Source organism: Tinamus guttatus, unplaced genomic scaffold (assembly GCF_059628265.1).
Source record: "Tinamus guttatus ecotype Peru unplaced genomic scaffold, ASM5962826v1 Tinamus_guttatus_pri_ptg000451l, whole genome shotgun sequence".
NCBI lineage: Eukaryota > Metazoa > Chordata > Aves > Tinamiformes > Tinamidae > Tinamus > Tinamus guttatus.
This window is the reverse complement of record NW_028288985.1, coordinates 534,664-560,254: the sequence shown is the minus strand read 5'-3', so window position 1 is coordinate 560,254 and position 25,591 is coordinate 534,664. Positions and strand designations below refer to the sequence as shown.

The 25,591-nt window shown below is 38.0% G+C and overlaps 1 protein-coding gene across 1 annotated transcript in view; it reads right to left on the bottom strand.

Annotated features, from left to right (window-relative positions):
• CACNA2D3 (calcium voltage-gated channel auxiliary subunit alpha2delta 3) overlaps nucleotides 1–25,591 on the bottom strand; it is a 390,523-nt gene that overhangs the window by 303,708 nt on the left and 61,224 nt on the right. The window contains exon 3 of the mRNA XM_088532049.1: nucleotides 5,027–5,143. Within this exon, the coding sequence (XP_088388175.1) occupies nucleotides 5,027–5,143 (117 nt within the window). The remainder of the gene's footprint in view (nucleotides 1–5,026; nucleotides 5,144–25,591) is intronic.

Here is a 25,591-nt window from a genome sequence, read left to right as displayed (position 1 = left end):
TAGAATCACAGAATCCTTAAGGTTGGAAGGGACCTCTAGAGATCGTCTAGTCCAAACCCCTGCTCCAGCAGGGTCACCTAGAGCACAGGGTGGCATCCAGGCAGGTTTTGATGATCTCCAGAGAAGGAGACTCCACAACCTCTCTGGGCAGCCTGTTCCAGGGCTCTGTCACCCTCCCTGTTAAGAAACTTTTCCTTAGTTCCTGTGGAACTTTTGATGCTTCAATCCTTTGGAAACACCTCCTCACTCCTTGGCGCTGCCTCAGTTTGTCTTGTCTTTAAGGGCTGTGGGAAGTCACTGCTTCCCATCTGCCAGGCTAGCCAAGCCAATGCAGGGGGTACCCAAGGGACTGCATGGCAGCACTTCTTAATCCTTAGTCTGTCCTGTGGTTTAAGAAGTGGAAAATTATGAAGATGGCTGGGCTTTATTTTAAAACCAGATCTATTTAATACTGTAGCAGACACAGTATAAGCTTGATGCATAAATAATGTCAGTACCCAAGACAGCCAACTGGCTGCAAGAAAATGAAAAAAACAACAGCCCTAGGATATGGGCAAGGGCTTTTATTTAGTGAAGGGAGCCCGGGTTCCTTCCAGGCTCTCCAGGTGCCTCCAGAGCACAACAAAAGCAAAAGAATGCAAGAAAATCTGTTAATTGGTAGTAAGAACAGAGATCTAACACTATGGCAAAGAAAGGAGCTGTTTGTTTGTTTGCTATTAAAGTCCTCCATCGGAATCTCATTTTCCATGTAATACGTTAGCAGAGTGACCCAGCAAATCAACGTGTCCCAGCACACACACGTCCCTCTGCACTCCCGCAGCCTCCCCGCTCCGCTCCTCGCCACTGGCAGGACGTTTGTCAGCATTTAACCATGGGCAGAGGTGGCACCAGGCTCAAATGCAAACAGGGACAGGGAGGTAATAGCTTCTTCTCAGCTCAGGAAGGTAACAGATATGATTTAGTCTAAGGGGGGGGGGGGAAATCATAAAACTTCCTTATAAATGAGCACATGTGAAAAATAACACTGCTTTAACGATAGAGTTCAGTTCTATAATTTAGTTTTCTGTGATTACTCTTGCGCTGAGTTCAGTAGCATCATTTCGAAATGGCAATCTTCGAGTGAATGACGGAAACACCTGCTGGAATGCAAAGGCATTTAAATAGTGGCTAGGAAATTGGCCCATACTAAAGCATTTATGCTCAAAATCTAGGTCTACATGCTACTTCCAGTCAATCACAAAATACAAACTACTCTAACCTATGTCCATGATCAAATGATGTGCCTGATTACACATTACACACCAAGAATTAGTTGAGCATCAAACGCGACCAATAAACTACTTGTGGGTAGTTTACAAATGCAGGCTAGATGCATTGCATACAAAATACAGTGGGAATTCTTAGCTTTCAAAAACAAATTTAAGAGCCATACAAAATATTCTTATGGATAAAAACACTTTGCCCATTTAGGAACTCTCACTCTGAGATTTGAATTACTCGTCATCACCTCTGGATTCATCCAGCAAAGTTCATTTTTCATTCATAAGCATTAACAAAAATTGATTTACTGACCAGGACACCAATTTATCAGTACCTGCTTAGCAATGTGTGGCTAAAGTATAGATATTTAATATATTGCTTATATAGTTAAAATATGGAAACATCAATGAATTGCATATATAGCTGCTACACATAAAAAGCTCAATGCATGTGAATGTCTGTAAAGTGTGCAGACACTGAAATCTGCAAATGCATACATATGTATATAAATAATCACAAACATTTCAAAAATATACGTTACATTTTTTTTTTAAACCTGCATAAACAATATCATCCTAATATCTGAAAATAGCTTGAAGATTGGGATTAAAAAAAATATCAGTGGAATAAAAAAAAAAAAATTCTCCTCATTGTAAATGTTTGCTAAATGTAAATGCTACTACTCGGAAAAGCATTTCTCTGCATGTGGAACTTCACGATAAAAAGCTTTGAAGTCCCGGGTTTCTCTAGATAAACCCCACTGGCTTACTGATGCATGAATGCACTGAAATTGAATTACTGTACAACAGCAATTACTTTTCACAGTACAGTTATAATGAGAATCAGCTCCACAATGAACAGCAGGTAACTATAGTAGGAAAACTCTTGTATTTGCATTTTCTGCTGCAGCAATGTTAGTCGCTTCAAAGAAAACCAATCCTGAACACTTGATATGCCATCTTACAAGTAAATAAACTAGGATTTTTCCAGAATTTTCTTTCCTTCAAGAGGAATACCAAAAAAGCATCTAAGCACAAAGCCAGAATAATCTATATTCCATAAAAATCTATTTTTCTTTCATTTCAATTTCTTTTTCATTGCCCTCATCATATATCACTTTTCACTGATTTTTCCCATAGCACCATTAAAAAAGCAACAGGCCAATAGTTTTAATTCCACTTCTTTCCTGTTGGGTTTGTTACAGCAGCCATTTGTTGCTGACCATAATGCCACAGTGCCCTATTCTCTACAGTTCTCAAGTGTAACTGGAGATCCAGCATCACAAGGCATTCTCAAAGAAAAACACAGCTAATTTTAACACTGCCCAAGCGCTTATTGTACAACTGAAATCACTAAAATCCAGGAAAAGCAATTGAAGGAATACCACAGGCCAATTGCACAAGACTCTCCAAATGATAATTTGGGTTTGGCTGTAAAGCTAAAACCACTGTTGAAAGCTCAGAAAACATTTGTGCTTATTCTGCTTTACTGACTCCAAGATCTTGCCCCAGTGCAAATGTCATGGCCTTAACGATGGTAACTCTTCATTTGTCACAATTATAACCAAAAGTAACTATCAGCAAGATCGAATCAAACGCAGTTTTCATTGGTTTTATCTTAAATCATCACACAAAAATTCCCAAATATCTGAAGTTGTCTGTCCAATATTCCACTAAGTTAGACAATATTAGGGATTAAATAGTTAACAGAAATATAACGAACTGACATAAATCTGATGTAAATAGTGAACACTGAGGAAAAGTTGCTTGCAAGAGTTTCTATCAGTAAGCAGATGACAAAAGGTTATATAATTGGCTTAGCACTTTCAGTTTTCCATTTATTTTATGTATCTGACAGCACCAAAATAGGACTTTCTGTGATAGGATAATTGCATACTGAAGGGTAATTCAAACAGGGGGATGAATATGATAAAAATCACACTGAACCAACTAATCACTGAAAAGTGATGAGACAGAAACATAAAAATTCAAGTCAAAATCTCAAGGGGGAGGAGGGAGAAGAGAGTTCAACAGTGATTAGCAGCAAACAAGTTCATGTGTTTGAAGATGCAAAGCAAAACAAAACACCAAAAGCCATCCTATCTCTGTATTTCCAGCCCTGCTTTACTGACATTTTCTACAAATTCAATGACTTAAGCTACGGAGGTTTTCTGAATAGTTGCCAGGTTGCTACATTTGCTAAAAGATGAAAATATGTTGCTAAAAATGAGCTACCTAAAATATTTTATATAAAAGTATAGATTTTAATGACTGCCTGAAGCAAAGGCAATAAGTGGTTAAGGATACCAGTTTGGTGTGACATGGGATCAGCACATTTTCTTTTTACCATTTGGATGTGAAGCCTTTTAATAGATGCTCCAGTACTTCTAGGGCAGAGGGATAGTTTGCATATTACTCTTTTTCTGTAGTTACCCAAATATTACTTGCCAACCTACAGCAATTCATGGGCAGATCACTGAAAACAACTTAGAATTTGAGGATTTTGTGCTCTTAAAACATGTTTTTCTCAAAAATTTATGTCAAAATGTTACTGTCCTCTAGGAAAGGAAATGCAGCATTATTTTGTCTCAAATTTGGAATGCAGGTCTTACCTCCATATAAAATTCCTGTCTTGGGTCTCATGTCTCCAGATAGGAGAAAATGAGCTAATGACATACAGTGCAAAACCATCAGGGCACCAAAGGGTTTCGTATTTCTCAGAACATAAAATACTAACCAGTACAGGCAAACTAAAGTCACACGCTTTGAATTTACTATAAGAAAATGAAATTTATCCACTACAGAAAAATAATTTTACTGGAATGTAAATTAAGCAGACCTATTTTAAAATGAAGTGACCTGTCCAAACCAAGCTTCTAGCTTCTTTTACAGAAATTAAAGAAAAACATGACAAACACACCAGGAGTTCTGGATTTCAGACAGTATTTTGTGGCACTGAAAGTCTTTCTCACAATATTACATACATGCTTTAACTCCTCAGAACTTGTGTTTCTTAAAGCACAGTGGCCCATAGTAGCCCACGAAGCAATTTTAAAGGCCCACACAGTTCTATAAGCACTTCACAAGCTCACATTAGAAAAGGGCTAACACAAAGCCATAACCAGCAGCTTTTCCTCTAAAAGACACACTGTTAAAATAGCATTGCGGGGCTCCACATTTACTGCCTTTCTGTGCCAAGCGCACTCAGTTTACAAGCTGAAATATGTTTTATCTCACTGCCAACCCAGAAGATGCAACCATAAAACATGGCCAATTTTTTTTCATTTTTTTTGCACCATAACTGAAAGTAAAGGGCAGTCAAAGGATTTTTGGATTTGGTCCCATTTTAGGCATCTGCATCTTTCTCAGGATCTCAACTAAAGCATAGCTATTGAACTCAAAAGATCCCTGCCAACACTATTTTTATCCTAGAGAGCAAAAAAAAAATAAGTCTTCCTTCATTTGATATTATCAAGTCTACCAAGTATTAATACAGAGCCAGCTGTAGTCACCACATTGCACTGAACACAAGTGATAACTTACAATCCCACGTGGGAAACTGGCCGTACAAACCTTGTTGCACACTGCCACATTTATCCAATGATGATATAAATAATTTATAGCTATTCCGTAGAGAAGGGATCCAAAAATACTTCTGAAGACTTTAGCATTTCCATTTCACCACCTTGCATCACTAATACAGCTATCAAAGCCTAATTTATACACTTGCACTACAGAATTAAATAGCAGATTGATCTGCTGCTTACCCGTACAGCTTCAGACTTTTTATGAAACATTTCTTCCATGTTCTTTGCTAACTTTTTCACAAGCTGAAGGCCATCAATTTCTTCTATTGCAACGTCTTTCTCATACTCTTTGTATTTCTGGAAGACAAAAAAAAAAAAAAAAAAAAAAAAAAAAAAAGCAAAGTTATTTGGGTGAACCAGCTGAAATTTGGCCTAATTCTTAGTTTCATATTATGCTTTCCCAGACCTTCTCCATTTATTGTTGCTTATTTGACTACCAGTGGGTTAGGTTGTGCCAAGACACTGTCACAGAAGTGGAACAACCGAGTTATGATCAGAACCCTACTATGAAACGCAGCAGAAAGATTGATCTCCTTCGCACTGGGAAAACAATAATTCCTTCTCACAACAGTTAGTTTCCCCCCCTCAGCTGAATGACAAAAAATAGTGAAATATCCTAACATGCTAGACAAAATTATTTAAAGCCAGTGATATCCTTGGCAACCCACTGTGGCATCACAGCCTGGAATGCTCCTCATCCTTAAATTAATTCTTTTTGACGTCTACTTCATGAGCTTAATAGTATTGATATTTATATTATAAGCTTATCTAGATCTTCTTAATGTTCCATGCCAAGAAAAACCCAAACAAACCAAATCTGTACACACGAGTCTGTATCTGAATGCAAGCATAAAACTATCCTTTATAGATTATGGGTAGGCATTACCTTACATTCTCTTCACAAAGTATGAAAAAGTCTCCGACTAAGCATTCAAAATATATGCCAAACAATTTTTATCCTCTTGATTTTCAGCATGTCAACTTTTTTTTCTTTATCAACATTTACAATGAAGCTTATAAAAATTTAATGCACAAGAGAAGCATGATGATATTATTTGGAGTCAATCTTCAAAACCTTTAATACTGAGAACATTCCTCCTTGCCATGTCATCCCATTATAGCCAGTACTCTAAGAAAAGCAAACAATCTGACTGAAAAACAGCCTATCTCCACTTAAAACCTATTCATACCATCATGCCTCCCTGATGAGAAAGGTGAAACATAGCTAGTTTCTGCCAGCTCTTACCCTATTGGGAGAAAAATCTCACAAAGTTGAGAAACAGGCATTTAGTCCAACCCAAAGCACTACCCTTGAGACAAAAAAAGGGCTATTAAAAGTACTGATAACACTACTAAAAACATTTATTAATGAAATTTACCCATAGAATTATGATCAGCTCCAAGACTCAACCAACATTAGACAGAAGGAGGAACAAGGGCATCAAAAAGAGTGGCTCAGAGCACCTGGGGGAAGGCTCAGTTGATGGGAAAGATGAGTAGACTAAGCAAAAGATCTGAAGCACTCAAAGCCTCAGCTTCTGCACATTGAACCCCCAAAACAACTCACTTCCACAAAACTGTTTAAGTCAAAATAATACTTTGGGCATGCTTTACTGGACATACTTCTCTAAGCACTTATGTGCAGGAATGTTTTGATTGGCAAACAATATTTGATAAGACATAATTGGCAGACAATTTCCTAAGGATAAAAATACAAAGTTGTCAGCAATCAGTAAACATTTTGGGCACGCTATGAATTTTTGATATTCTGCGCCTCTCCCATTCCAAGAATGTTGGAATCGTTTTTTTCTATTTCCTTTCCAGACACTGGGTTTGACTAGGGAAGTCCCACACAAACCTCCCAAATTGTGCCCCCTCCTCAGGGCAGGGAAGATGTTTTTCTCTTTACCTGCCCTTTAGCTGGGAGCAAAGTTCTGATTTCATTTCCCCAAGTCCATTTCTACCATTATTAACTCAGCTTCAAGTTCTGCTCTCCAAATTGATAAAATGAACTCAGGATAGCAGAGATTTGTCTAGAAGAGAAAGCTGATATTCTTTGTTGATTGAAGCAAGTAGAAGGCAGTAAACAACAGACAGGTAAATGTTATTGTAAAATATATTACCTGCAATAAGAATAATAAATTTAAAGCATTTCCAGTTAACTGACTATGTCAAAGCCTGTTCACATCTCATGGGATTCAAGTCTGGAGATTTTAAAACAAGTAAAACCAAGGCCACTGCCATGAACAACATTTATTATATTAATGGATTCAAGCACAAATTTTTGAATCACTCATTTCAAGCCACACAAATCAGATTCTGATAAAAAGTTTTCTTTGAAGTTAACCTTTGGAGTTCTTAGAAAGTTTTCTAAGATCCATCGCTCCAAGAGACTGTTTTCAGATCATCAGATTTATTGATTCAAGCCTGGCTACCAAGTGAAGAACAGCAGGAGATCAGTCACTGTGTTGGTTGGAGAACTGAGGTTAACACATTCTCTAACCACAGAGAAAACTGCTACCCAGCCTGTTAGGCTATGGTGGGAACACATTAAAAAGCCATACTCTGATTTCAAACAACAGAAGCACTTGAGAATTAACAACAACAACAATATACGTTCAAAATAAATCAGGAGAGATTTATGCACTGATAATTCTAGTATTTTGTAATTATGCTAGTTCATAATACCTTTTTCCCAATTTAAATACAAAATTTCTGATACACTAAAAAAATGAAGGAAATAGAAGATATTATTTAAGCTCTAATTGAAAAGACCACACATCTTGCACAAAGCCTGTCTAGGCAATTGTTAGAACACTGAAAGAACATTTTTAACAAACTAGGAGTATTTACTTGATCTGTAGGATCTTGGCACCAAGACATTTATTTAATAGATATTTTACATCAGCCTTTCATTGCCATAAAAATAGTTGTATTGCAGTCATCAGTGGAAGGCTCCAAAACAGAGAGAAATTATGTGGTTGGAAAGAACACCAAGGGGATACTAAAGCTGGCTTTAGAATCCCTTTGCTCCAGAGACTGGAGTTAGGAGGGAAGAGGTGCCAGCTTAATCTGTGCATGTCTACACGTTTCCTCTGTAGTACTCTGTGTGTGTGAAGCTAGAATTTAGATTCAGTCTAGAAACCAATTGTTTTTGTAATAAACTGGTTATTATAAACCAAGAGACCTGAATTGCAGCAGAGATGTGAAAACAAAACCCCAATAAAGCTGCAACAAAAGCATGGCAGAATTAACAGAGCCTCTTCCTTCCACTCCAGAGGCTGCCTGACCTCCAGGCTCTCATTATTTCCCCACCACTGGGTTTTACATTTTAAATTTGTTTTTAATTTAAATAAATTGGCTAAAACAGGACCGAACAAAGTTCATTCAAAATACATTTGAAAGGCTTCTAAAATGTAATGATTTATTTTATTGTAATGTAGTCTTGACAAAACAGCAGCTGTGCCAGTAGGGCTGCAATTAGGCAAAATGCCACCATGAAGAGCAGTGAGAACAGCCTGGCTTCTGGGTCAGCCCAGACTATATTCTGGATGCAAACTGCCTTGTGGCGCTACTACTCTGCACACCTCCTCTTTCAAACACCACCTTAATTTTCCATTTTCCTGCCACTGAAAATAAATGAAATTGTTGATGTAACATCTTAAAAAAAAAAAAAAAACTCCCCATATCTCCCAGTATTCCCATATTCATTGACAATAACAGAAACTCAAAATTCTCACCCATATTTCCAACATTGGTACATTTGTACTGCTAGTAAAGGTGAGAAAGCTGTTTCAGCTCTGCTGTAAATAAGTGAGTGTCATCATGAAAACTTACGAAAAGTTAGAGTCACGGCTGAAACCCACTTCTGGGGAGTGGATTGCTGATTGCCCAGAAGACTGAGTAGAAGCAACTAAGCAACTTTGTTTACCGCATTACAAACATATTTGAAACACTGATGCTTTCCGTTAGCAAAATAATCAGCACTTGCTAAGAAATTCTCCACAGAGACAGGAACATTTATCATTTGAGAAGGCAGACACAAAATGCATTATTTTTGCAGTATCTGTTTTGCCAGATCATTTCACACGAGAGCCAGGGAAAGACGGGCAGTATTTCACTGTCAGAACATCTAATGTTGTTGCTGGGGTTAGAGGGTATTTTTTTTTTTTTAAACCACCTCCTCCCTGCCCCACAGCCCCGCCATGGCAAGGGGCCATCTAGAATATCGCACCACGGAGCTGCCTACACAAAGCTTCAAAGCACTCAATGCAACCCAAGTATTTGGCACTGAAGCATCAAAAGAAAAACACGCAGCGTGAAAGAGTAAGGCAGGAAAAGAAATAACCTCTCAGAGCAAGACGACTTCAGAAAAACACTCTATGTCAGCAGCTGTTTGAAACTTTGTGTAAGGATAAAGTGTAATAGTTGTGTGTGTTTGTATCTATTCCTAGCCTTTCCTACTCAAATCAAGGTAATTGCTTTTATACTGCTCTGTTCAAACAGGTAAACACACAGTGAACTATTTTTAAAGGTTACAAGTGCACAAACAACCTCCAGGACCGCTCTTGCAACAAGCGTGGGGACGCAGCTACCCGAGTGCTAACCCATTTGTGATGAATATTCCTGCAAGTGATCTGCAGAGCCAGTCAGCTCCACTGACAGCCAGGCTAAAGGCGGATATTTACCATACAGGATCAATCCCAAAATCTTTCAGATGTTCGAATCTCTGCACTGCAAAAGCAAAATGAGCTAACAGAAGCAAATGCTTTTCAGTAAATCCCATAGCTTTCATTTCGGTTAACATGCATTGCTTAGTAGAATGGCTTTGCTATTCAATTTATTTTTAACTGCTTAAACTTGGTTCCAGTAACCTGCCACGTGAGAACTGATCATGGTCCCCTTCGGTGCAGAAGTGCTCAAGTGCCGCACGGGTTCTTGCGTTATTCAAAGTACTTTGATGCTGTGTTGGAGATTTTCTGACAACCAAATGTAAGCTGAAAGCTAATGCAATTTGCAGCTCAGAGTGGTTTCTTAGTTATAGAGACAAAAGCTACACGTGTCTTAAACCTCTCTCCACCTCTCTTAATGCCTAAGCTCATGGATTCCTTTGAATAGGAAAGCTAACTTTAGCAAAGTCATCTGTGATTTTTTAGCTTAAGATCTTCTAAAACTGTAAAGATCAGAAAGTTGGTAATATATTTATGTAACAGCAACTAAGAGATTCTTCACAACAACTTAAAAAGTAAAACTTAATTTTGATTTTTTTCCTCTCCCATTTAGTAATCTTTTAATTGCGTGCTATTAACTATTGAATAATGTTTGCAACAAATGGCATTTATTCAGGGTGGTTGAAAAATACTAGTTCTTTTTTATACTTTATTTTGCCTTTACTTGTGTTAACCCTTCCACCACAGTTACTTTGCAGCACACTGAATACAAAGTCACACTTCTGAGCGTGTTTTACACCACAAAAATGCTGCCTTACACCACAAATACACTATGAACAGAGTAAAGTTACTACTGTTCTCCAAATAACATCCTTTTTTTTTGAATCACAACTAAGAATATAAATCTGTGCTGATAAGAAAAATAATCTGTCAGTTTTACAAGACAATTTTTCTTTTTTTTTTTTTTTTTAAAAAAAAAAGATGTTCAAACTGATGCAACACACAGCGAAGACCGCAATGCTCATGGCACTGCTGCCAACACGCTAGGACACTGCACGGCCAAGACAAGACTGCACTCAAGAGACAGCACAGCAATTCCCAGCAAAAGATTTAAAAATACTCAGCTCAGCCTCTAACTGCTTCATTAGAAGAGAGGCCTCGCTAATTTAATATGTGCTGTTGGATTAAAGCTGATTTGAAGCCAAGGAAAAAGCAAGCTCCGGGATAATACGTGTACATGAGGGGGAAATGGGAGCTTTTTCACTCAGCAGAAGGAGACTCAGGTGGCACTGCCACAACAGAGACAGCCAGTGCAGTGTGCTCCCCTGCTTCACTCATCTGTGAACCCTTCTCCTTACGAAGTTTCATATTTTTGGGTGTTGGAATCAGGTGAAGGTAAATTCAGTACCATGCCCAGCGACACACACCAGCGCAGGGCTCCGAGAGGAGGAGCTCTCCCCACGGCTCCTCCATGACCTGCCCAACGCTCCCACGCCTGCACTGGAAGCTGCATCTCTGTACAGAGAGGAGTCACAATTGCATATTTCTCCTCACCTTGACATGAAAGAACTCCTTGATAATTAGGAGTTTGTGTTACACCACATTACACACTCCTATTAACCTTTACTGGACCTCTTTTTCTTGATGAAATCCGTCAGCAATGGCCAGATGATGGCACATTCATTTTCTTTGCTGCAGAGGCATTTTTACTCATTTCATGAAATGACTCCAAGGAGCTGCTACCCTGGCCTGCCATGTTTGACTCTTGTCACACACCAGGGTCTAAAGAACTCCTGCTCTTTAGTTACCTCAAAAAAATATGTTTTGAAATACAAAACATTAAATATTCATTGCATGTTATGTTAACATAATTAGTAATTTTTGATCACCAGCTGATTTTGGAGAGAAAACAGTGTTGCAAATACTTTTGTAATGCTGCACATAGAAAGGTGCTTCTACAAAACCGGAAAATCATTTATAAAAAATGTTGAACTGTGACTCCATCTTTTCATAAGTTTTCATTATCATCACAGTTAAAGCTGTACCCAGCATATAATGGCTACTCTGAGAAACACTATTATCAGGAGACTTGACAAGAATAGTTATTGCTTTCCTTGCAAAATAATTTAATACAAATGGTGTTTATTATTTTATTTTTTACAGTCACAGCCTTGCAAATACCTTTAATCTATTTTTTCCTCATTGTTACATATAAAAGTGATTAATATATATCACTGATTATCAGCATAATGCTGATCTGGCAGAATTCCTGTATCAGTTAACCATACTTGCAGGACAGCTCTTCAGACCATTGCAAAACGTGATACGGAGAGGTTACACTATGCAAACAGTGAAAGAAGCATTTAGAATCTTGAATAAACAGCTGGTCAAATAGCTGAGCTGGTGTGCAAGGGTTTATAGTCTAGACAAAGCATAGTATTTTCTCATCATTGCTCAAATATTTACATACCAATCTAAATATCATGAATGAAATAGCTCAAGAAATCCTATTCTAAGAGGTAGTTTGCTGTTAAGGAAGTAACCACTCCTTTGTGACTGATTGGTTCCAAGAAATAAGATACAAATAATCATCTGATTAAGCAAAAAAGAACTTGTAAGCAATCAGATAGGGGTCAGAAATACCTTATTAAAGGGAAACAGGAGAATGTAACAAAAAAGATTCCAGAGTATCCCAGAGACTTTTTTTTTTCCTGTAAATATGTACCCGCAGCTATTAACATCTCTTTACAGTGTTTCACACAAAGCACTTCCTTAAGTAATGAGGAGAGAGAGGGGGAAAAGAAATAGTAGAAATCTACAGAATCACATTACAATCAGAGGACATATGCATCCAAAGCAAAGTCCTTGCTATATTTTCAAATAAAAGTAATATGTGAGTATGTATGTCTAATCAATCTGTTCCTCTCAGAAGTCTGCAGAAATGCTGGAATATATTCCTTTCATGTAGGATCATTATTCTGAGCCACTGAAGACCCAAAAGTAGGAAACCTGACAACTTTCTATTATCATTCACTTCTCAGACGGGATGAGATACTGCAGCATTTTATTTTGCACACCGAATGGCATCTGTCTCCTCTGAAAGCCTTACTGGAAACAAGGACACCCAGCAGACAGCTCCGTTTGTGCTGTAAGGTCACAGAATACCCACAGACTAGTTCTTTCAATCAGCCTTTCTTTAGGTGTTTCCCATTACGCTTCCTTTATTGCTATGTCTATCCATCTTTCCTGCTATTGTCCCATTTCTGTGTATTTATGTCAAACTACTCAGCCTTATACGTAGTCCTTGTTATGAGGATCCATATGTCTGCAGGCTTTTATTAAACAATGCTTATTTGCCAGTCAAGAAAAAAAATAAAAATTTTCACCTGCCCATATACCATATTTCCCAAATAACAAAATAAAATGAATCAAGTAGGAGAAAATGGGGGGCAAAGACAAAAAAAAATAGACTTCAATATGAGAACCTTTAATTTTTTTCAGAGAAAAAAACCAGACTGCCTTGATGAAATGCAGACCAGCATTTCACTAAGCTGGTACATTCTGAAAACAAAAAAACTTCCACATAAAAATTTCATTGTGAGACGTGGGTGAAACGCACCTCATTTGAAATAGCACATGGCAACTGCCCATCAGAAAAAAAGAGCTTGTAGTTTCATCATCTCAGAAAACAAACTCCGCTCATTACTGTAGCATTCTCTCCAACTAACATTTATCAGGTTGGATAATAATTGTAAAACTTAACACTTTGCATAGAGCAGATGTTCAAAATTAACTCTTAAGCATGTTTTATTTCTTTGCTTGTCACTACCAAGGACATTGATCTATACTGTATCTCTCATCACTGCACTTTTCTGCATCCACCTGATAAAACTATTCATACTGATGTTGTTTTTAGACAAATATCAGGACACTACATATCCAAGTGAACGCTTGTAGTAACAAGAGAAAGCGTTATCAGCTGACTACCTGAACGCAAGCATCCAGCTGCAGGCATCCTCCCCCTCGGTCCCATCCAGGCCAGCAACATCACTAAGTTGTCAGCACCTTTATAAAATCAGGGCACTTGGATGCGGTCTTCATGTAGATGTCACCAAAAGTATTTATTCCTCAGGCTAATGATAGAAACCAAGCTATATTATTTGACACTGCCTGGAATTATGAAAACACAGATTTTTGTGCTCTTGTATCACTAGAACTACATGGCACCAAAGCTTTGCACTTTCATGTGTGGTTTTCAATCAAGATAGAACTTCACAATACGTGATGCAAAACTGCCGTTCTTTATATTTACTGAAGGCACTGACGGACTATAACAATTTCTTTCAAAGCTTCATGACAAACTGATAGACACAGAAGAAAAAAATTGACTGCCAAACCACACTCAATCCAATATTTAATAAATGCCTTTGGAAAACTGTAATATGATATTAACTAATGTGCTATACAACAGATCTTATTCAGATCTTTTTTGTTTTGGATGATTTATCTATATTGTATATATTCTTAGACTGGCATCAGAAATACTGGCATGCTGCTAAGCTCCCAATATATTATTTCCTCCTTTAACACTGTTTTTACCTCTCACTCTTAGTTAAAAATCAAGGAGACTAAGCTTGAAACTTAATTAAGAAAATGACCTGTGTATTAAAAAATAAAAAGCAACTCCCAAACTCATAGCCAGAATTCTCAGCTCCTGTTAGTTTCTGAGAAAACCCAAAGAGTCCTCAGAAGCGTAAGAGCCCTTGTATCACATCACACCCACCATATACAATAGGCAGGTATTCCAGTAGTCCTCCACAAAGACTAGACTCACTCAGCAGTTTAAAAGGTTGACCAGAAAATCGTGAAGATTATCTGGTTCACTTTTTGTCTTTTTTCCTGAAACTGTAAACATAGGACAGCTTAGCAAAGGGTATGCAGCTCCCTACTGACATCATCTCCACCAATGATATGTCCACAACTGCTCCGATTTGGGTCCTCCACTTTTACAAATTGTTATAGCATTATGTCTGCATTAGTCTTGGCTTCTCATTTCCATAAAAAGTGTCAAACAAGGAAATAGACTATCAAGATAAGAGATTAATACCTGCTGGTTTTATGTCAGTATCTGGTTGATTCAAATGAAAACTGAACCAAGCCTGCCTCATAGTTCTTATTTTCCTTACAGAGATTTTTAAATGAAATGTGTTATATCTTACATATATAAACGTAGAAGTGCTTATTCACCTTTTGTCTCAAAGAATCAGAATATCTTTGTAACTCAAAAATTGATTACATTACTGATTAGTGCTCATCTCACCAAAAAATAAAATGCCTTACGTATAGTGCCATGACAGGTGGCCAGCATAATATTGTACAGAAATAAACCATCAAACTCCTCTTCCATAATAGAATGCATACAATAATACATTTATCAGCAAAACCATGAAGCTTTTGCACTAAAACATACTGAACAACAGCTTTGATTTGCTTGGTCAATAAACCACTATTAATGATAATGTATCTATGAATTAAAGATGCATCAATCTGCATAGGAGAGAATAGAAGCCATGAATAACAGCCAAGTCAATACTACAGAGTCATAAAGAATACAGTGTGCTCTCCTTCAGGCTACTGGTAATTAATTTCCTTTTCCTCCCTTCACACATGAGGAACCTAGAACAAGAACAGTTTAATCACATAAAAGTTGTTAATTAGAAAAGGAACACATACTGATAACTCCTTACTGTATCTTTTCTGTTCATGTGCTTACAGCACTTAAAAAGGATTACTTTATTTGCCCACATCTAAGAAAAGCAGCTTGCGTTTTATAGGAGAAAAAGTATATACTGACTGATATTTTGAAATATAACCATTTGAAAGTTTTCTTCTTAAATGAAATGCTTTGTTCTACTTGGGATGTTCATTAGTATAAACAGCTGACGTCTAAAGACACATTTCTGCAACAAAAATACACTACTAGGGAATGTACATCTAGAAATATTATAATGTTTATGTGTTCTTTATACTATAACGTAAAATATTAAAAGTGAAAAATCATGTTCACTGGTGTTGAGGTTTCTTTAATCTGATTAAAGTCTACCAGACAATGAAATTATCTCTATTGTAGATTTTAAAAAAGAACAGGTTTAAGTCATCAGCATCTAATAGGGGCATCTCCTTCTCCATTAGAAGGAAGATTTGGTTTCCCTTTTACTTCACAGGATTAGCCCTAGACCAGGATAAAGCCTGGGGGAGTTAAAACCTAAAACTGTATATTTTTGCAAGAACATTCAAGTTTTCATGGAATGATAGCATTCAGCAAATCACTCTCAGAAGACTTCTTATTTCAGTGCTTAATAAAAATACACAGAGCAACACTTGAGTTCTTCCTCCAGTTTGCTAAACCTCAGGACAAAGCCACCTAAATCACTGGGTACTGCTAGTCCATCTATCGATAGACTCCTCTCAGCTCACGACAAAGCAATGACCTTCTTGGTGAGCTGTATTCAAGCCTTTAACCCAGCAGAGTAATTAACACACAGCTAACTTAAAATCACTAGCACTCCTACAGAAGCTGGCAGGACAATTCACGCTCTTAAAGCTGTTTGTGAAATAGCGTCTCAGTGGTCATTTTTGATTCACAGCACACCGTATATGACGTCATTAAAACTCAAAAAAGGTAACTTCTAAGACAGAGCTTCCTTGTTGGTGGTTTACCAGCAACTGCATTAAAGATGTGGACCTCTAAGTCGCATCTCCTCTCCCTTCCTCAGAGTTTTGCTGATAAAGGAAGTAACATGCAGAATGCTCTTGATTTCCAACAGTGGATTTTGTTACCTTAGCCTACTGGAAAATTATATTTATTTAGATTCCTGCCAAACTCTACCTCGAAATACAAACAGCCCGAATTTATCGACAGGCTCCCCCGTGACACAGCGGTGGAGCCAGTCCTTTGTTCGTAGGGAGGCACAAAGAGCGGCGGGCGCCCATCAACAAGGCATCACGGCGGCGTTTGGGGGAGCGGCCGAGCATGTGCGGCCTGCGCGCCACTGCCAGGGGCGTACATCTGTTTGTGCAGTTCTACTTCAGTAGTTTAAGGAATGAAGTATCACCTCATTACAGAGCTGCCATGTATGAGTGAATTTGTGGCGCTCGCCCTCCTCGCAGCCAGACACTTCTAATCTCCTCGCAAAGCGCCGTGGCAGCGCCGAGATGAAGTGTTAAGCTTATCAGGCCTCATCTGTACCATCACCTACTTAGTTAAACCCAGGCCATCCATTTCACTGTCATTTCTTTGTTCTCGAGGTGCCTGAATGCATAATAGCCGAGAGGGAAGATACAAGATATCTTTAGGGCTTCAAAAGAATGCCAACATTTTTAAAAGCAAACCCAAAACACTTCACAAGCTTAGTTTTAATTATAGGTTGCAGCATCCGCGTTTTTCTTATGCTAGAAATCCCTCCTGCACTATCGCTGGGTACTCCATTACAGTAAAACCACTCACATTTTAAATTAATATTAACTTTTTAAGTGTGCACAGAAATTCTGAATTCCACAAAAAGCCTGTATCGCTAGGATATAAAGGATATTACAGCTGAGAAGGGATCTGATAATTGAAAACATTATGGCATAATAAAGATAACTTTGTATACACCACTTTGTGGACATCATTAAGCAAATTGACAGAAAGTTTTGTTCCAAGCGGAAAAGTAGGATTGCTCTTCAGTGACTTTAGAAAAAGAGCACTAAAGGAAGGGTGTTCTCTCATATTCCCAGCAACCTGCCCTTTTGTTATTCAAAATGAAGTTCCCTTTTCTCTTTGTGCCATAGAGACGCAACCTTACTTTCCAAGTCACAAAATTTAATGAATTTTTATTTCAAGAATAAGACCCAAGACCTCAATCACAAGCATTTTTACCCACTAGGTAAAATCCCAGCACCCAGCAGGAAAACCTGGAGTGGCAGCTGCTGCGGTGCTTGGCCTTCTGAAACTCTGGGGCTAGACAGGAGATTTGCCTTCACCTCCCAGCAATTGGCCTGCTTCGGGACCAGAGGCGCAGACACAGCAAGGCCCATGTGAGAACTTGGGCCCCAAGCACCTCCTGAGCACTTTCTGGAGCTACCAACAGAGGAGCCAGTCTTTAAGGTTCCTCAGTCACCAGATGGAAGAGCCTTTTCCTCCCACCCACTTCCACAGTGGGAGGACTAGAGGGCTGGTCCAACCAGGCTAATTAGACGGACCCATCTCCTCCACAGCAGCAAAGCGGCCTCTGCGTGCTCTCCTCAGGGCAGGACAGCTCCAGAAAAGCACAGCACAGGTCCCCCCCTGCAAGATGAGCGTGTGGAGATGATGATGCCATTGCACAGCCAGTGTCACTGATAGGCATCGCTGCAGTTGGAAGAAAAGCTGTCACAGCTGAGGAGGGCACAAGCAGCTTGGGACATCAGCCACCCAGCTCTGCACAGGCAATGTTGGAGCCTCGCTGCAGCAGCGCTGATCAGCTCACACGCCATCCACACCAACACTCATCTAAAGGTATTCGGACAGTAGGAAAAGACCTTCTATAGGAAGAGCCAAAGGCTGCAAGCAACCCTTTGCTAATTCAGATGGCCAAAAGAGCCTGCAGAGCCTCCTGAACCTTATTTACGCCAAACAGTATTGATGGTGCCATCTTATATCTACACATGCCGCTAGAGCAGAGCTACACCAAAAGCTGCTCAAGTTCAAATGCAGATATTTTACAGTCTTTTAAAAAAACTATTAAACAAACAGTGATTTGGCTCATTTTTCAAAAAATTCCTGTTCCAACTGGAGATTAAGAGTCAAAGCATGAGAATAACACCAGTCATTTCACCACAAGCTCTTTGCAAGCTAGAAAAATAAAGTTACATGTTTACAAGAAAGAAAGAGAAAGTATGTATTACAGTAAAATAGATAATTTACAGCTTATGTTAAAAGCAGTTAATATAATTCCTGTCAGCTTTACAACTTTCTGTCAATACCACATCTGGGAGAAAAAAAATAGGGTCAAGGGATAAAGTATGAGGATACTCCAGTCACACGACAACGCATTTGCATCCTTGCCTCAGTAAGGAGCTTTTCATGATAAGCCTTGGAAGAGATGCATGGCTGATAGATGAGGGAAGGAGGCTCCTTGCTCCAATACCATCTGAAAGGCAGAGCTGAGGTGCCACCAGGTGGCAAATCCTCCTCAACAGACCAGCACCATCTCAAGGAGGACCATGTTTTCTCTACATGTCTGTGGAGCAGACGTGGAGGACAGTAAGGAAATCTGAATGTGCTGCTGTTAGTGTCTAGTACTCAGTATTAGAAATGAAAACAAGCTTCTAGCAAGCTATTTTTTATCATACATTCCAGCTTTCCAGTAAAAAGTAATCATTAGTTACCAGTTTTTGAACTGTTTGATGACCCTGATAGCTGGGAAAACATACTCCACCACATGTTTTGATCCCGTGCCAAAGCAGACTGAGGCTGCCCAAGCTCCCGCTAGGTATTTTCGAAGGGTGACTCATTCCACCGTACGCTGTTTATTGCACAATTAGTGGTTAAAGAAATCACCCATCCCCTATCCCTTCTGGTGAGCCATTAACATCCCACTAAGAACACCAGCACCAGGTTATTTTCTTCTGCCCATCTGGTTCTGCTGACCCAGAGTCTAGGATTACTCCCTGGAAAAGGAAAGCCACAGGGACGGGACGGGGCGCATTTCTGAGAGGCCCTCATCAAAGTCTCTGGTTACTGTGGGATGACAGGGGAGATGTGCCAAGACACACAGCAGCAGCACAGCTGACAGCACGATAATGTCCCGCTGCAACTGCGCCGGGGCATGTCACTGCCATTGCTTCTGTAATCCCCAGCTCTTTGTTCCCTTAATTAGCATGCAGCAGCTAAAGCCCTGCCCAGAAAAAGCCTTTGTTCCTGGATAATAATTTCCTTAACAGGCAGAAACATTTTACAAATTTGATAACAACAACTGAGGCAAGGTCATAACCAGCTGGTCATCTCAGGCTTTCCTTGGAATTTTCTCTTAATTCGATTTCTAAGTAAAATTACCTTACTACCAGTTTTGATAAGGATTGATAAATCCAACAAAAGTATCTGACTGTGGGACTCCTAGATGAAATCTGTTACCGGGGAGTGCAACAGTGGTCCCCGCTTTTTGGTTAGGCACCTAAGGGCAAATAAAGAGGTCATTTCCACAAAATAAAAGAAAAAAAGAAAGAAAGAAAAGAGCATTCGGTGACTTGCAATTGGTTAGAAAATGTCCTAGACTTTCCTGCACTGCAGCAGGCTTTGGACTGAAGTCTTTTGACTTTAATGCTGAAATTATTATAACTCTTTAAATAGCCTAGGATGCATTCATTGGAATACCTATGAAGATTTTGTGATGATGTTTGAACTTTAGGTCTTCTAAAACAATTTAAAAGAAGCCAGTAGTAGTATATTAGGATTATTCTCTGATATAAGAATAAATATCCAGAAGTACAGTCTACCACTATCTCATTAGAGTAGCGCAATGATAAACAAACCTGTTCTTTGAGCCCATGTCTGCAAGCTAAGTTCCCTTGAAAATATTTCAGTAATTAAAAGACTAATTTTAAAAAGTAAAAGATTTTTAAAAGACCTTTTTCCTTAATAACACACATATTTAAGTTTTGTTTAATATTTCTATTTTTCTCTTAATCATTTCTAGTGTGTCCATACTCCAGTTATCGCTCATCTGATTAATTCTCTTGGCTTGTTGCCCATTACCGAAAATAAAATAAGGAAAAAAAAAAAAAAAAAAAAAAAAAAAAAACCACACACAACTATCATTCCAGGTTTAATGATACAGCTTGTATTTAAAGATGCCACCATTTCAATCCAAAATAGACCATTTTCTGTGTAAGGCAGGATATAGTCATGCTTCATTTATTTTTTGTATATGTGGTTTTTAATTTTTTCAAGAGATTGACAAATAAATCAAGTCTGATATAAACCATCCCTTTAGTAACGCCTTGAATTTTAGAATATTTAGCTCCAAATTATTGTTTCAGATTTCAGCTCATTTTATATATGAATATAAGTTGAGAGAGATAAGATATCAAGTTCAAACAGTGATGAGAAAAAACACGATTTGCCTAGCTTCAAGCAACAATAAAACAACCTGTAATACTAGGGGATGGAGAAGAAGAAATCTTGCAGACAGCATGAAAAGCTGGAATGTTTAAACTTTAAGACATTCGGGAAAAATTAGTCATTTTACCATAAACCCAAAGTAATAATAGCAAAACAGATTTTGCAGAAGCACTTTTAAAATCCCTTTTTATTTGAGAGACACTATGGAAACTTTAAGTCACAGAGACTTTGGTTTTACAGTAAAATTAGGATAAGGGAAATTGGGGGTTATAATAAATAAAGTCTATATTCTTAGAAGAAGAATGGTCGAGTGGTTGAGATATTAACCTTGGACTGAAAAGAGTCGGGCTCGGGTCCCAGCTCTACCACAGCATCCTGCACGAGTTTAAATTAGTCACAATTTTCCAGCACTCCTGTCCGCAAGGTATAAGACAAAGAAATATAATATTTTCACAGTCAACTTCAGATTGATCTTAGAGTTTAGCCTTGAAAATCAGACAGAAAACAAAATCTGTCAGAATATCTGCAGTCTGGCCCCAAAACAATTTGTTTCAGGTTTGGGAGTCCATTTCCATTCTAAAGATTTGCCATCAGTCCTGGTTTGCACAGTCTGCAAATCCCAAACACCATCAAAAGCTCTAGAAACTGCAGTGGTAGAAACAGTCAATAGCAGCATTTCCGCTCAACTCCTATTCCTGCACCATCAGACTGATGGTGCTTATCTTGTAGGCACATAACGGGCAAAAAATACATCAGCTGCTAAACAACCTATCAAGTTAACTTTAAAGTTAATACAAAAAGTTCAAAAATATGTTCTTTTTTAAATCATATTACTGCATTTCAGGTAAACATATATCTATGTGGGTGTTTAAAAGCAGAAAATAAATAAGAATTTGTATAAAAACTTGAAACTTCCACTAAAATTTGTATAACATATGCAAGGAGAGTATATTGAGACTAAAACATTTGTTATGCAGCAACAGTAACTATGAAATACCTGCCTTTGCAAAGTACAGCAGCGATACGTTCAGAAAAAAAAAAAAACACATCCTTGTGTGTTTATCTACCACAAACTGTTCTGGCACAACAGCTATTCAGTTTGTAAAAATGGTTAGCTGCTTCTCCAGTGCCTGCTTAAGTGTCCATCACAAAGCATCTTAAAGACTCTACATCATTTAGAAGCAAACAAAAAAAATACTTTTAAATATAAAAAGGTACTTTTTTTTTAATCCTCAAATAACATTTTTAAAATGTATAGCATAGCATTTCCTAATTGCTTAATTAAAAGCTGTTCAACAGCACAAAAAAAGAATCAACTTCAGTTATAATCACAAAACACTCTTATCCTCTATATCTATATTCTACAAAATGAAGCACACACCATGCTAAAAGATTTGATAAAAAAAGATCACATCAAATAATTTGACCAATGAATAATGTTATGTAGGACATATATATATATAAAAGCATTAAAAACATCACAACTACAGCTTATATTTTAGCTTGCAGTACTTCGAACATTGAAAATGAAAGTATTGCTGTCCCTACCCAGCAGCTCGCAAGAAAATGAAAAAGAAAAATTGAGAGGGGGGAAGATGCAGGCTGAAATGATTTGAAATGGGAAAGGAAATGAGGTTTGCGTGTTAAGCAACAAAGGGAAGAGTCACATGAATTTGGAATTATCGAGCTCAAAGTGGAATTAATTCCACTTCTGGGCTGCAGTGATGGAGCATCACAAACCGCTCGAGCTCTGCACGGGAAGTTTGTGCCATGGCAGAGCTCCTCGCTGCGCTAGGGCTCTGTAATTCACTATCCTCTCTATTCTATACAACTCACTATTCTCTCTATTCTATATATTAGGGTTGCCTGAATTTCATTTGTACAAACCATGTACACACGTACTCATTATGCATGGACCATTATGTATTTACATAAATCATCTTTTTTTTTGGTGCATGCAGAGTGTAGAATCCATCTAAATAGAGAAACAATGAAATCTAATTGCATAAGCACTTTTCTCGTATGTCAGATTTCTCTAGTCCAAAAATAACACGGATCGAGGTCTACACAAGCTGTTCAGTCCTACAAAACCCCACGTAAAAATACAGGATATCTGACTATATTCATTTTCCTGGAAATCATAATATATAGCTCAAGTGGGGATAAAAGCTTCATATATTCTATCAAAATAAACCACAAGGTTAACAGACTGATTTTTAAATTAACCATAGATTATTGTGAAAATGAGGAACAAAGGAACAGGCAATATTATTTAACTGGTTTGAAAGAAATCATGACTTTGCTGATTGTGTTTCATAATGCCAATATAGGAAGAGAGAGAAAGAAGCAAGAGTTTTTGATTATTCATTAAAAAAAAAATCTCAGGTACAAATTGATTTTTTTTTTTTTTTTTGTAGAGCTCAAAAGAATTTCTGCTTAATGCATTACATGCAAGTGCACTAAATCATTTTAAACTCAGGAAAAAATTGCATACAGCGTTTGATCCATCCTGCACACCTTCCTTCATCGAGCTGGCCAAGCTGGCATCAATTAACCACTCTTTGGGCAAACAGGGCTCTCCACTTTGGGAACTGTGGGAGCAAGATCTTAAATTTAAAATATATATATATAAACAGGAGAAGATAAATAGTCTATAACATTGTAAATGTGTGAACCTATGTTTAAAAAGCAGCAAGAATCATTTGCATGCAGTTACAGAAAGAGCCCAGTACAATTCTAGGCTTCTCACAGAATGTCTTCAGCTAAAGCAAAGCCCCAAAAGCTTCACAGGTATTACAGCAAAACAGTATTTTACAGCACTTTGCTATTTCTTCCTCTTAACCTTTACAAACATATTTATATTGTATCAATTCCATTTGAGGTTTTTATTTACAGCATCCTATGGAAAAGATTAGGGGCTTTAAAATACATGGTTATCCTGTGGCATCATATAACTAGGGAGAAAAATCAGTATTTCTGTTACTAAGCCTGAAAGTATATTTAACAGCAGCTTCACTCCATCATGAGCATCAATTTGTATGAATCTAAACATATAAACCACTGCAAAAATCCCCCACTGCATTATATATTTGCATTTGTGCTCCATTTAATCAAAACATAAAGAGTCATTTTATTGCTACTGCAAGAGCTAATCCAATAACAAGAAATGCCTGGTGAAGGATGTATTCTTTTTCAGGAACTGATGCTGCACTTCTCATTCCTGACGTGCCTCCAGTATCCTCACTGGGAGTTTTATTCAAACACTAGAGATCTGAAGTGTATCAAATCAGTCCTCATCATGAAAATCACTTCTTTCATAAAATTCTAACCTGAAAACTGTCATCTATACAGACACATCTATATTTACTATATGGATTATTGATCCTGACCCAAAGAAGCTGCTAGGTTGTGCAGTGCTAGTTTGGCTCTGGGTCTTTTTCACTAAATCTACCACTGAAAATTTTTTGTTGGAAAGAAGTTCCTGGGCATGCATGATGGCTGCTTTTCAAAACATAACCACCAAGTTCCTATATATAGTTTGTTTATATATTTCCTCAAAATTCCAGGGTAAATTGTCCGTATCACACACAAAGTCTCCAGGTTTTCCACTCCAAAAAGGAGAAATGTTGAAGTTGGAGTTTTGGATCACATTTAATATTAGAGACCCACCCCTGCCCAAGGTCCTGCCCCATAATTATTTTCAGCTCAGACACTAAATATGTGAATAATTTAAAAACTTTTAATCCCCTTTAGGGCTGAACACATCACCCGGGACAAAGTCTACCTCGAGTTTTACACATCCAAATCCCCTGACTCCAAGGCCTATTAAATATTACACTGGATCTAGACAAGGCTGCTAGAACACAGTTACCACTTGCATCCTCTCCAGCCCCTCCAAGGGCCACATGGGTTCCCTTCCCAGACATTCCCAGATGAGCGTTACAGCTGATGACACTTGCTTACATTTTCCTGCATGACAAACAAAAAAAGGACTTTTTTGTCCTCTCCTCCATCCTCCCTCCTCCCCCCCCACCCTTTTTTTTTTTTTTTTTTTCTTTGTAACAACCAGCTCTCTGTTGCACTTGCATTACAGGATTATAGCACACATAATGGAAGAAACAGCAATTTCCCGAAAACTACAGTTTCTACACACTTGGTAACATCTTTTCTGCAGGAAAGGTGCTTTCTGCTCCAGAAAGGGACAGGGAAAGCTCATAAACCTGACAAACTGATCAAAGCAGCTCTATCCCAGGCACGCGAAACTTCAAACACGGCTCTTGGAAATGGAGGCAAATTACTGCTTTCAGAGACAGCACACGGGACATTTTTAATAACACACTCTTCAGTTTCGTAATTGCACCAGATCTGAGCGTCAATAGCCACAAAAAAAGCTCTTGTCAAAGCCCACAGCAGTGCAGTTCTCTCTTAGGGCTGTTTCTGCACCTTGATATTTTTTTTAAGGATCTTACTCACGTGAAGTGGCAACATAGACCCTCGTCTTCTTGCCTTTCCTCCTTGATTTGTGTTCACTTTGCTCAAGACAGCACAGAAAAAAAGTGATATGGTTATCCTGCCATTTTGCTTTTATAGGGTATTTTTGTTCTGATCTATGCCAAAGGGATACATGCGGCCTTCACTATGGAAAAGTTCTAAGCTTAAAAAAAAAAAAAAAAAATCATTCCAGAGTGTACAAAAAAAGTGATTTATCACAATTCACATAAACTTCTAACTGACAGTATTTGAGTTAACTCCAACTATGAATGAGAATACAGAACTTCCACACAGCAAAAAGCCCATTAAGCAAATGCAAGTATTTCAAAACAAAACATTAAAGTATGAAGAACAGAGAATTTTACTAGCTAGCCCATCAAGATTCAAAAAACATCAAGTTGTTTGGTTTTATTACACCCAATTTCTTTTATTTTCCAATTC